The sequence below is a fragment of the Nomascus leucogenys genome, chromosome 13, assembly GCF_006542625.1.
Source record: "Nomascus leucogenys isolate Asia chromosome 13, Asia_NLE_v1, whole genome shotgun sequence".
In the NCBI taxonomy this organism is placed as follows: domain Eukaryota; kingdom Metazoa; phylum Chordata; class Mammalia; order Primates; family Hylobatidae; genus Nomascus; species Nomascus leucogenys.
In genome coordinates this window covers 106,510,072-106,523,359 of record NC_044393.1, presented here as the reverse complement: position 1 = coordinate 106,523,359, position 13,288 = coordinate 106,510,072, and the positions used below count along the sequence as shown (strand labels likewise).

The 13,288-nt window shown below is 49.3% G+C and overlaps 1 protein-coding gene across 4 annotated transcripts in view; it reads left to right on the top strand.

Moving 5' to 3' along the window:
• PTPRN2 (protein tyrosine phosphatase receptor type N2) overlaps positions 1 to 13,288 on the top strand; it is a 998,301-nt gene that overhangs the window by 242,214 nt on the left and 742,799 nt on the right. For all 4 annotated transcript variants that reach the window (XM_003281603.4, XM_004090276.3, XM_012512304.2 and 1 more), the window contains one exon: positions 1,996 to 2,109. In XM_003281603.4, coding sequence (XP_003281651.2) covers positions 1,996 to 2,109 — 114 coding nt within the window. The remainder of the gene's footprint in view (positions 1 to 1,995; positions 2,110 to 13,288) is intronic.

The following is a 13,288-nucleotide window of genomic DNA, read 5'->3' as shown; positions in this document are numbered from 1 at the left end:
CTTGGAAAGGGGATTCTCAGCTGCATGTTGGGAAGCGTTGGCTGCCCACAGATGTGCTTCTATTTGGCACCAAATCACCAAGCCCTGTGTGCAGACACCCGGAGTGGCTGAGTGGGGCCCGGACCAGCCAGGCTCTGCCATGCCCTGAGCTGGCCATGCACGTCCACCCCGGGGGTGCATTTTCCAACGTGCACAAGAGACCGGGGAGCTGCAGGCAGCCGGCACCGTCACTGCTCTGGGGCCGGCCGAGAGCGCCCTTCCTTCTGAGGGTGGGGAGTGCAGCTCGCAGGCTCTGCTGCTGAGTGGAGCCCTGGGCTTCTGAGCCTCCCGTGGCCTCAGGGATCAGAAGACGCTGCCGGCCCTGGCCTAGGATTAGGTGGTCACTGACTTGGGCCCCGCCTGGGGGTCCAGGAACCTGGCTTTTGGTTCTTCCCGGCCTATGGCTCACTCCCTCCTCTGTGGCCCGAGGCCTTGGTCCTGAGGCCTAGGAGAGTTCTGCATTGTGAGCACGGGGGCTGGGCCATCTCAACGTGCCGCCCAGTTCCTGCTTGTTGCCTTTCTATTTTCAAGATATTTTCATTTGAAAAGTAGAGTACAAACATTAGATATGTTTGAAGTCATTCCTTATTTTCCCTCTTTGCCCCTTTCTCCTTCCTCCCCCCCTTCCCACTCCTACTTACACTGAATGGTTCGTGTCTGAGGAAGGCAAAGGAGCGGGCACATCTGCCTGTGTTCCCGCCGTGTGGTGCGGCCTGTCCATCACGGACGGTGGGGGGCGCCGGGCTCTGCAGACGTGTCCCCGAGAGCCCTCTGCCTTTGTGTGGCCTCGCAGGGATTTCGGGCCGGCTCTCAGACAGGAGGCAGCGCGGCCGGGCTGCACGGAGGGAAACGGCGCAGGCCTGGCGTCTCCTCGCCATTGTCCGCCCGCCCGCGCAGCTGCCAGGCTGCCTCCCGGATTCCCTGGTCTTTGCAAAGTCCCATAGAAACCTGCAAGACGCTTGCAATACTCGAGGTTATTTTCTGCTAATCACCCGGGCCGGTCGACGGGAGCATATATGTAATATCAGACCAGCAATTACTGCGTCAGCCTGGCCCTGGGCAAATGTGTTTCTGCTAATTACACTTGTTGCATTTGAATGGCTTTCTTCAGCCAAGCTGCACGACAAAACCTAGTGAACAATAAAAGAGACCATTTCCCCTTCCGCCCGGCCCGAGGCTGCAGATGGCCGCCCTGTGTGGAAGCAGTAGCGCCTGAATTAATCTTTTGTGTGCACCAAAGAAGGTAATTTGAATGTTTGAAACCCCACAGGAAGCCTGTCTCAAAGTGAACAATTCGCGGAATAAAGACTAATTAGGGACTAAATTAATTAGAAGGTGTGGTTGGAAAGGATGGTGATGAGCAGAGTCTGCCATTTCAGACAAATGGAATCGAGCTAAATAAATTAGTCCCCATTAGTCCCACATCGTTCGCCTGCCTCGCGCCTCTCCTGCGCCGCCGGAAAGCAGCCCCGGAAGCCGCCCTTGCCTCCCACGCAGCCCAGGGAGAGACGTCTCCGCCGATCCTTGTAGCTCTTGCAAAGTGATATTTACATTTCCTGGATGTTCTGTTTTCCATCTGGAAAACTGGCCTGGAATGTTACTGACTTTATTTTTTTGTTGTCACTGAGTTGTCAGAAGCAAGTTTTACATTAAAAAAAAGTGAAATTACATAAAAGGAGGGCTTGGGGGTTATGGAGGAAAGTGTAGTGACAACATTGCAGCCACACTGGACTTTCTCTCCACCTTGGCATTTGTGTTTTCCGTGATGCTCGGTTTTTATTTAACAAACCAGCATTTTCCGGGCGCTCCCGGGGCCTAACAGCCCTCTGGTGACGCCGTGCTCCAAAACCTCACGGGGGCACATGATCAGAACGCATTGCAAGGACGTGTGTGACACCTTCCTGCTCTCTGAAAATGAAACGTCTCGTTCTGTCTTATCTGCTTCCCTTCTCACAGATGGGGTATTTGGAAGGTGCCAGAAGGTTCCGGCAATGGACTTTTACCGCTACGAGGTGTCGCCCGTGGCCCTGCAGCGCCTGCGCGTGGCCTTGCAGAAGCTCTCCGGCACAGGTAGGGCGGGCGTGGGCCGAGGCTCGGCGGCTGCCGCACTGAGCGACCGCACGGGGTTTGCTTCTCCTCCTGGGTGGTGAGGAGCTGGGATGGACTGAATCCGCGAGTGTGGTGGTGGAAGGGGCAGGTGGGAGCCGGGCGCTGGGCTCACGGGTGCTTCCTACTGGGATCGTCCGTTCCTGGGTTTGGAGGAGCCCAGGCCTGCTGCCTCCTGTGTCCGAGGGAGGAGATGCCGGGAGGCTGCAGTGGCCTGCAGCTGGGCCTGGCGCAAGGTAGGCAGGCGTCGGCTGCTTATCTGGGCCTGGCTGGGTCCGGTGCAGGCGTGGCTCGGCCTGGAGAGAATCAGCCTCCCCGTCATTGTTGTTGTGAAATTTTTGTTGCAGGTGGTCCCTGCAGGGGTGATGGGAAAATAATTTTAAAAATCATGATAATTTAAAAATTACATGTGGCAACATGGTAGGACCAGGGAATTCCCAGAGCACCGGCCCACTGCTGCCGTTCTTTGACAGTGAAGTGAGGTCTCTTGGTCAGAAGCAGTGCTGTGTGGACACCATGGTGATGGATAAGGCGTTCTGAGTCCACGGATGGTAGTTATGGCAGGAGCACTGTGCGTAGGGAAGCGAAATCCACATCTGGAGTAAGCCTCTAGTCCAGCAAGGACCATTCCCCGCCCCTTCCACAGGGGAAGCTGCCTGCGGAACCGCCTGCCCTCTGGCGGCTGGCTGATCACCTCGGGGAATGGTGTCATGTTGGGGACTCAGGGTTGGTCTTTGTGGTGGCCGACTGGGGACTCAGGGGTGGCCACAGCAGGGCTGGCTTTGGTGAGTGGGAGCCTGGGCGTCACTTGCAACTCTGCCACCGCGGCCACTTTGTTCATGGGCCCACAGGGCAACTGCAGGGTGGCTGGGTAAAGAGGCTGACTGGTGTCCACAGAACAGGTCACCCTATCCACTTGGTTATTAAAGTCCTCCTCTGCTGAGGTCACTCTTTGGAGAACATTCACACGGGACATTCATATCTTAGTACTTCATACCACTTCATAGACGTCTATCTAATATGTCTCTTCCCCAGTTGCCCTTGTCAACAATGTTTCCAGTCATATTCTCTCCGAGTCCCTGGCCCTCCAGCCAAGCCATTGGCCACAGCCCATTAATTCATAAGTAATCACACATCTGGCCGTTTCTCCTTCCAGGCGGAATCACCAGCCGTGTGCACTGCTTGAGGTTCTGCTCACAGGAGGGTTTCCGTTCACCTCCGTCCTTCAGGGGGTTCCCGGGTTCACCTCCGTCCTTCAGGGGGTCCCGGGTTCACCTCCGTCCTTCAGGGGGTCCCGGGTTCACCTCCGTCCTTCAGGGGTTCCCGGGTTCACCTCCGTCCTTCAGGGGGTCCGTCCCCGTCCCGGGTTCACCTCCGTCCTTCAGGGGGTGGGGTACCGGGTTCACCTCCGTCCTTCGGGGTCCGGGCTTCACCTCCGTCCTTCAGGGGGTACCGGGTTCACCTCTGTCCTTCAGGGGGTCCCAGCATGGGCGGTGTGCAGTGCTACATGTGTCTGCTTTTGGGTGGTGCCTGCGCGTTACACGGAACCACCCGCAAACAAAGCCCAAGTCACCTGAGCCCAAGGTCCGTGGGGAACTCTCCACAAAGCCAAACTGCAGGTTGAGAGGGTTGAGAGGGAGAAACGCGTGTGGCGGTGTGGGCCCGGGCGCTGGGCCACTCCCTGATGCACATTCCAGGCCACACTGGACTCCTGAGCCCTTTCCCCACAAGAGCCTCCAGGGCGGCTTGGGCCCAGCTCCTGCTCCATGTGTGCCACTGTCGTTTGGCGATGGGGTGCTGTGCGCAGCCCAGTGCCAGGCTTGGCAGGGCATGTAGATATGGGTATCAATTTAGATGACACAGACTGAAGGCTGCCCACGCAGGGACAAACATGGAGTGAGTCATATTGAAGGAAGGTCGTGTGAATATGCAACTGTGTCACATTTTCTGAGTTTGCTTGTCTTGTGAGCCTTACTCTATGTTTCACCCTTCACTTTTTTATCTTGAGAAGAGGGAAAAAGCCTTATTTAAAGAGCAAACAGATGAGCTTTTGCCACGCTGATGGCTGGACGTGCAAGTGGAGGCCAGGGGTTTTTCAATGAGAATGGGCGTGGCTCTTTCAGAACTTCCCCTGAGCGTAATTTCAACCCGGCTCTAGGTATGTATGTAGCTATCACCACGTGCTGGCAACTGGCACTGAACATCATCACGTTTCTGTGCTATCCTGTGCTGAGATGTGGCGGGGGCAGCGTGCCGGAGTTCACCTGAGCTCCCTTCTCATGGGAGCTAGTGCCACGGGCACTCTGGGGCCCTGCCTGGGTGGGCGTCCCAGGATGAAACGAAACCAGAGAATGCACAAGACGCTCAGCCTGACAAACTAGAAAAGAACCAAGAAATTTAAGGTGAGTTTCAAAAGGAGAGATAGAAAAATATCTAGTGGCCCCGAATTCCCCAACAGAGATGAGTTTTCTTACCTATGATTTTAAAGCAATAGCCTTTTCTAGTTTGTCTCATACATCCATGAATTCAAATTACATGACAATCATCTAACCAAATAATGGCAAAAGGTAAACCATTTCTCCTAAGGAAAACCATCTCAGAGAAAATTAATATTGTGCTGAGCGTCAGGCTATGTCCACATTCCTGGCACCTGTTCTTGAGGATAAGAGCATCTTTATGGAGACGGAGTCCCAGGCAGCCCCACGTGGAGATGGGGTTCGCAGGTATCCTTGTGTAGAGACAGAGGTCCCAGGCAGCCCTGTAGAGAGACAGGAGTCCCAGGCAGCCCTGCATCTCCAGTCTTGCTCAGGCCCTGGCTGAGCGTCTGCCCAGGTGTATCAGAACTGCCCATGGCCTGGGCACCTGGCGCCCCCTGCCCAGCTCCATCCCCAGGGGCTCTGTGTCCTGGGCTGTTGGACTCTCTAGACAGTGAAAAATCATCTTCTGCATTGTGGGGACATTCTGGGGAATTGCTGACACCTTCCCAGCTGGTTCTGACACAGCTGTGGGGTGTGTCCTGGGCTGGGCATTTCCAGCAAACCCCAGGGATGACCCTGTGGCAGGAGGATGACCCTGTGGCAGGAGGATGACCCTGTAGCAGGAGGCCCCTTTGGTTGCCAGGGCCATTGGTGCATTTAGTCCAGGATGCAAGCTTCTGGAAGGTGGGCGTTCTGTGATGGCACACTTACCTGCACACACATTCACATGCTCATGTGTAGATAACCCAACATACACCTGCACACTCATTCACATGCTCACGTGTAGATACCACACACCTGCACACTCATTCAGTGCTCACTGTAGATAACCACATATGCACACACACCTGCACACATTCACATGCTCACATGCAGATACACATGCCACACACCTGCACACATTCACATGCTCACATGCAGATACCCACACATGCGCACACACACCTGCACACACATTCACATGCTCACATGCAGATACCCCACAACTACACACACCTGCACACTCATTCACGTGCTGTGTAGATACACATATGCACACACACCTGCACACTCCTTCACGTGCTCATGTGTAGATACCACACACCTGCACACTCATTCACGTGCTGTGTAGATACACATATGCACACACCTGCACACTCCTTCACGTGCTCATGTGTAGATACCCACACCTGCACACACATCTGCACACACATTCACATGCTCACATTTAGACACCCCCACAACATGCACACACGCACACTCATTCACGTGCTCACGTGTAAATACACACTTGCACACACCTGCACACTCATGTGGTCACTTGTAGATAACCACACACACCCGCACACTCATGTGCTCACGTGTAGATAACCACATATGCACACACACCTGCACACACATTCACATGCTCACATTTAGACACCCCAGAACATGCACACACACACATTCACGTGCTCATGTGTAGATACCCCACAACATACACACACACCTGCACACTCATTCACATGCTCACGTGTAGATAACCACATATGCACACACATCTGCACACTCATTCACATGCTCACGTGTAGATACCCACATACACACACACCTGCACACTCATTCATGTGCTCACCTGTAGATAACCACATAGCACACACATCTGCACACACATTCACATGCTCACATTTAGACACCCCCACAACATGCACACATGCAGCACCCTCATTCACGTGCTCACGTATAGATACCCACACACGCACACACCTGCACACTCATGTGGTCCCGTGTAGATACCTACACACGCACACACACCTGCACACTCATTCATGTGCGTGTGTACAGGTATCTGTGCATGTGTGTGGGTGTCTACACGTAAGCACATGTGTGGGTGTCTGCACGTGAGCATGTGAATGAGTGCAGGTATGTGTGCATGTGTGTGTATGTCTACATGTTAGCATGTGAGTGCATGTACAGGTAAGTGTGCATGTGTCTACATGTGATGGTGTGCATGTGCAGGTGTATGTATGGGTTTCTATGTGTAAGCACATGAGTGCATGTGCATTGTGTGGGTGTCTACATGTGAGCATGTGAATGAGTGTGCAGGTGTGCATGTGTCTACATGTGAGCACATGAGTGCATGTGCAGGTGTGTGCATGTATGTGGGTGTCTACACGTGAGCACGTGGGTGCATGTGCTGGTGTGTGTGTGTGGGTGTCTACACGTGAGCACGTGGGTGCATGTGCAGGTGTGTGCATGTGTGTGGGTGTCTACATGTAAGCACGTGAGTACATGTGCTGGTGTGTGTGTGTGTGGGTGTCTACACGTGAGCACGTGGGTGCATGTGCTGGCGTGTGTGCATGTGTGTGGGTGTCTACACGTGAGTACGTGTGTTTGTGTGTGTGTTTACATGTGAGCATGTGTATGTGCATGTGTGTGTGCGTGTGTGGGTGTCCACGTGAGCACGTGTATGTGCATATGTGTGTGTCTACACGTGAGCATGTGAATGAGTGTGCAGGTTTATGTGCATGTGTGTGGGTGTCTACATGTGAGCATGTGAGTGCATGTGCAAGTGTGTGGTTGTCTACACATGAGCACGTGAGTGTGTGTGCAGGTGTGTGCGTGTGTGGGTGTCTACACATGAGCACGTGCGTGTGCAGGTGTGTGCGTGTGTGGGTATCTACACATGAGCGTGTGTGTGCATGTGTGTGTGCCTGTGAGGGTGTGTACACGTGAGCATGTGCGTATGCAGGTTTTTCAGGATTCCAGAAATGATTCTGTCTTGGTAACTGCACTTGAAACAGAGTTGGTCCTATGCTTCTTCCTGTCATCTTCATCCAGGCCACTTCTTGCAGGTGCAGTTGTTGGATTCATTGACAGACAGCTGCTTGCGCGGCCTTCAGAGCCTTCCGCATGAAAGCGGGTAAATGGGAGTTAATTTCACAACCTTCTTCCTCCACGTAGATGTGTACGTCACAGAACAAAATACGTTCACTGTGTTTTTACCATTCTTATCTACTACAGGCAGCATTATTTCATGGGCAGACACACTGCTCTCTCATGTATGATTTTTTTTTTAAATACATTTCGCTTCTTCTGACAAGCCATTAAAATTCAGCATTTAAATGTCACTCGTTGGCATGCAATTTGCTGTCATGAAAACGACTGTGGGTTCATTTCCTGGCAAGAATCTTCTGACTTATTGAGCTGCATGTCAGAAGGAAAAAGCAAAAAAACCAAATATGTGCATAAAACAGTGTTATCATTCCCTAAAAGAGATGGAAAAGAAATCCCCAAACAATATGGACTGGAACACAGAAATCCAGTGGACCCCGCACGGGTCCTGGACAGGATGGCGTCCAGGGAGCTGCTGCTGGGGACGTGCTTGCTGGCACAGGTCAGGGGAGCTGGGCTCTGCCTCCTCCTTGCCCACTCTCTTTGCCTGCGGCCTCCATGTGCTCACCTGTCTTGTTGTAACGCCCACCCTGGGCCCTTGGAGCTTGGAGGCTTTCCTTCTTGCTGACAGGAGCTGAGATCCACCCCCCACCCGACCTCCAGGCAGATGTGTGGGGTTGGGGAGGGAGAACGTCTGGCTCACGTCTGGTGAGCACAGGTGGGTGTGTTGGAGTCACGCATGGCGCTCACCCTCCGTGGGACTCGCGCTGTGTCCGGCTCAGGGCTCACCCTCTGTGGGATTTGTGCTCTTTCCGGCTCAGGCTGCGCAGGGCAATGGAGGAGCCTCCCCGGGCGGGCCCAGCGGCTCCTTCCACCCAGCCCCCAGCTCCGGCCGGCCATTTGTGAGGCCCTCTGCCACTGAGGTGCACTGTTTCCAATTCCTCATTCGCAAGCTCTACCTTCCACAGGAGCCCAGAGCATGAACGCATTCGGCCATGGGCCTCACCACTCTGGAAGGTGCACGGCCTCTTCTCCACTGTCCCATAGTGCGTTCCTCCTTTCCCAGGCCTCACAGAATGGCCTTTTTGTCTGCATCCGCCCAGCATTCCGTTCATGATGGCCGAGCTGTTCTCTAGGAGACACTGCTTTGTCTTGCTTTTGATCTCTCAACACAAGCACTTTTACAAATTCATCCACAGTGAAGGAGGCTTGTTCCAGCACACACCTCAAGACTCTTTCAGCCTCAACGCGTTTCCCAGACCCAAAGCTGCTTCTGCATTTTTAGGAATTTGTCACAGCAGTGCCCCTACTTCCCGGTGCCAATTTTTCTCTTGTTCGAGCTGCTGTCACAAAAATCACATGGCGTGGGCAGCTGAAACAGCAAACATTGATTCCTCACAGCTCTGGAGGCTCCCCCAGATTTGGTGTCTGGTGGGGGGTGGCTTCCTGGTTCATGGGTGGCATCTCCCCCCCGTGTCCTCATGTGGCAGACGGGGCAAGGGAACGCTCTGGGATCTCTTTCGTATGCACACTAATCCCACCTGCATGGGTGCCGTCTTCATGACCTAATTACCCCCAAAGCCTTCACCTCCTCATGCTGTCACACTGGGGATCAGAATCCCAGCATGTACGTTTGGGGAGGATGTCAACCTTCAGTCTGTATCATAGCATGTGTATCCTACGACCATAGTGTATCTCGTTGGTTAGTTTTTATATTTGAACTAATCTTATATTCCTGGGATATTCCTTACTTGACCATGCTGTATAAGTCTTTGTATATGTTTCTGGATTTAGTATCTTAGTGTTTTGTTGAGAATTTTTATGTCCGTATTTATAAAGGATATCTCTTAATCTTTTGATATCTTTGGTTTTGGTATTATAGTAATACATAACTTGTCAAATGCATTAGTCAGAGTTCTCTAGAAGGACAGAACTAATAGGATAGATGTGTATACAAAGGGGAGTTTTTTAAGGAGTATTGACTCACACGATCACAGGGTGAGGTCCCACAATAGGCCCTGAGGAGCAAGGAAGCCAGTCTGAGTCCTAAAGCTGAAGAACTTGAAGTCCAAGGTTTGAAGGCAGGAAGCATCCCACAGGGGAGAAGTATGTAGGCTGGAAGACTAAACCACTTTTGTGTTCTTCTGCCTGCTTTTGTTCTGACTGGTGCTGGAAGCTGATTAGATGGTGCCCACCCAGACTGAGGGTGGGTCTGCCTCTCCCAGTCCACTGACTCAAAGGTGAATCTCCTTTGGAAACGCCCTCACAGACACACCCAGGATCAATACTTGGCATCCTTCAATCCAATCAAGTTGACACGCAATATTAACCATCACATCAAATTAATTGAAGAGTATTCTTTCTTTTTTTTTTGGAAGACTGTGAAAGAATGGTGTTAATTCTTCCTTAAACATTTGAAGCGAAGCTATTGCAAATGGAAGCCATCTGACCATGGGCTTTTCTTTATGAGGTTTTAAATTACTCAATTTCCATTATTATAGGCATATTCAAATTTTCTATTTCTTCTTGAGTCAGTTTCAGTAGTTCATGTCTTCATAAGAATTTGTCAATTTCACCTAGATTATCTAATTTTTTGGCATATGATTACTTACAGTATTTCTGTATACTCCTTGTAATTTTTATGTCTGTAAGATCAGTAATAATGTCCTTTCATTCCTGATTATTTTTTGAGTTGCTTTCTTAGTGTTCGCTCAGAAGATTAATATTATTTAATTTTAACACCAAGTTAATTAATTCAAATTAACATTAAGATCTTCATAATAATCTAGTTGAATTAATACCAACTTAATTTTCAAACACTATCATTTTCTTCTCTTTCCCTCTGTGCTGTTATTGTCATGAACATTACATCTTTATAGATTGTACGTTTATCAACATGGATTTATAATTATTGCTTTATGCAGTTTTTTTTAAGAAAATTAGGAGAAAATAAATGTTACATACTCAAATATTTGTTCTGTCTTTCATATTTACTAAATAACGACCTTTGCTGGTGCTGTTTATTTCTTTATTTCGATACAACTCACTGTCTAATGTCCTTTCATTTTTGCCTAAAGTACTCCATTTAGAACTTGCTAGGGAAGGGTTGTTAGCAAAAATCTCTTTGTTTTTTGTTTGGGAATGTACTGATTTCTCTTTTAGTTTTGGAGGATAGATTTTCTGAATATAGAATTCTTGGTTGATAGACTTTTTTCTTTTAGGACTTTGAATATATCATTCCACTGCCTCTTGGCCTTCATAGTCTCAGATGAGAAATTAGTTGTTAATATTATTGAGGATCATTGCCTATTTTCTGTTGCTTATCACAGAATATCTGAAACTGGGTAATTTATAAAGAAAAGGAATTTATTTCTTACAGGTATCTGGGCTGAGAAGTTCAAGGTTGAGGGGCAGAATCAGGTAAGGGTCTTCTTGCTGTTGGGGACTCTCTGCAGAGTCCTGAGGTGGCACAGGATATCACATGATGAGGAGGCTGAGCATGCTAGTGTGCTAGCTCAGGTCTCCCTTCCTCTTCTTAGAAAGTCACCAGGTCCCCTCTTGTGATAACCCATTAATTCATTAATTCATGAGTGGATTAATCCATTCATGAGGGCAGAGCCCTCATGACCCAGTTACCTCCTCCCTCCTGATACTGCCAAATTAGGGATTAAACTTCAACATGAGTTTTGGAGGGGACAAATATCTAGTCCATGACATGTGTGACAAGTTGCTTCTCTCTTACTGCTTTCATTAGATTTACTTTGTCTTTGGGTTTTGAAAATCTGATTTTGATGTGTCTAGGTGTGGCTGTCTTAGAGTTTATTCTACTTGGAGTTCATTGAGTGTTTTAGATATGTAGATTCATGTTTTCCATCTAGTTTTGGGAATTTGGGGTCATTATTTCTTCAAATATTCTTTCTGCCTCATTCTTTCCCTCCTACATCTGGGACTTCCTTTACATGTATCTCAGTACATTGGATGGTCTCTCACAGGTTTCTAATTTTTTATTATTCTTTTTTCTTTCTGTTCCTCAGACTGGATAATTTCAGTTGACCTATCCTGAAGTTTGCTAATTCTTTCATCTGCTGCTAAGATCTGCCGTTGAGCTGCTGTACTGAATTTTTCAATTATTTTTGAAATGTAATTTCTGTCTCTTTATTCATATTCTCTATCTGATGAGACACTATTTTCTTACTTTTATTTAGCTCTTTGGACATTGTTCTTATAGTTTTTGGAGCACATTAAAAATAGCTCATTTAATCTGGGCACGGTGGCTCATGCCTATAATCCCAGCACTTTGGGAGGCCGAGGCGGGTAGATCACTTGAGGTTCAGGAGTTCAAGACTAGTCTGCCCAACATGGTGAAAGCCCGTCTCTACTAAAAATACAAAAATTAGCTGGGCATGGTGGTGCATGCCTGTAATCCCAGCTACTTGGGAGGCTGAGGCAGGGGAATCAATTGAACTTGGGAGGCAGAGGTTGCAGTAGGCTGGGATCACACCACTGCACTCCAGCCTGGGTGACAGAGCAAGACTCTTGTCTCAAAAAAAAAAAAAAAATAGCTCTTTTAAAATCTTTGTCTTGTAAGCCATTTGGCTTCCCCAAGGACAGCTTCTATTGTTTTCCTATGGAAGAGGCACATTTGCACGTTTCTTTGAATGCCTCAAAAATTTTTAGGAAAATTTGATGTTTTAAATAATATAGTGTGGCAACTCTGAAAACCAGAACTTCCCTCTCCTTAGGTGGTGGTGGTGTTGTTTATTGTTGTTTGCTTGCTTAGTGACTATTCTGAACTAATTCTGTAAAGTTTGTGTTTTTTTCGTCATGTGTGGCTACCAAGTCTCTGCTCAGTTTGGTTAGTGGTCAGATGATGACCAGACAGATCGCCTTAAATGCCTAGAAACAAGTCTCAGTCTCTGCTGAGGGTTCTGTGTGAGTGTGGGGCATACCTTCAGCCGTCAGACAGGCAGTTCACGGCTCTGTTGTAGCCTTCACTTCTTGCTGGCCTAGAGCCTCTACGGCAGCCAGGGTCGCGTGAGAGCTTAGAGCCTCATGTCTTTCCTGAGTGTGCACAGCCTGGGCAGGCACACAGCCCTCCCTGTGTAGTGGCCATCCATAATCCAAGGATCATGTCAGAGCTTTGCAAAGCCCCTGTGCACATCTCATTTTCCAGCTTTTCCTTCAAGCTTTCTGGTTAGCCTATTGTTTGTCCCAACCATTAGCCTCTACCTCCGGTGGCTGGTAAGTAAAACGTTGCCTCTAAATGTTTTCAACAAATGCCCCCAGGGAAAAGACTTTTCACATATATGAGCTTTGAGTTGGATGAAATAAAGACAGCCTTTCCAGTGGGTCCTCCAGGGAACAACCAGACAGGTCAAGTAGTGACAATTCTCTGGGAATGGGGTTTTGAAGGCACTCTAACCCCACCCTGTGCTTTCTGGTGGCTTCCAGGCTGTTGGTTTTTACTGCCATTGTAGGCCGCTCATTTTCAAGCCTGTGGCAGAGCTGAGGAGAGGGAGCTTGGAAATAGGGTGAGTTAAGATGCCAGGAAGTTCGCTGTTCTTGCTGAGATTCAGACCTTTCTTTCTTTCTTTCTTTCTTTCTTTCTTTCTTTCTTTCTTTCTTTTTTTTTAGTAAATTGCTCTGATTTCTGCCAGCCTTCAGTTAATTTCCAGAGTTCTGTAAAGGTTGATTCTGATGTTTTTGAGTGGTTTTCTCATTGCTTTTATGAAGGAGAGAACGTTTAAGGGTCTTTGCCATTTTCACTGATGTCTACAGCTACTTCCTAAGGCTGCATTTCTCTGGTCCTCAAC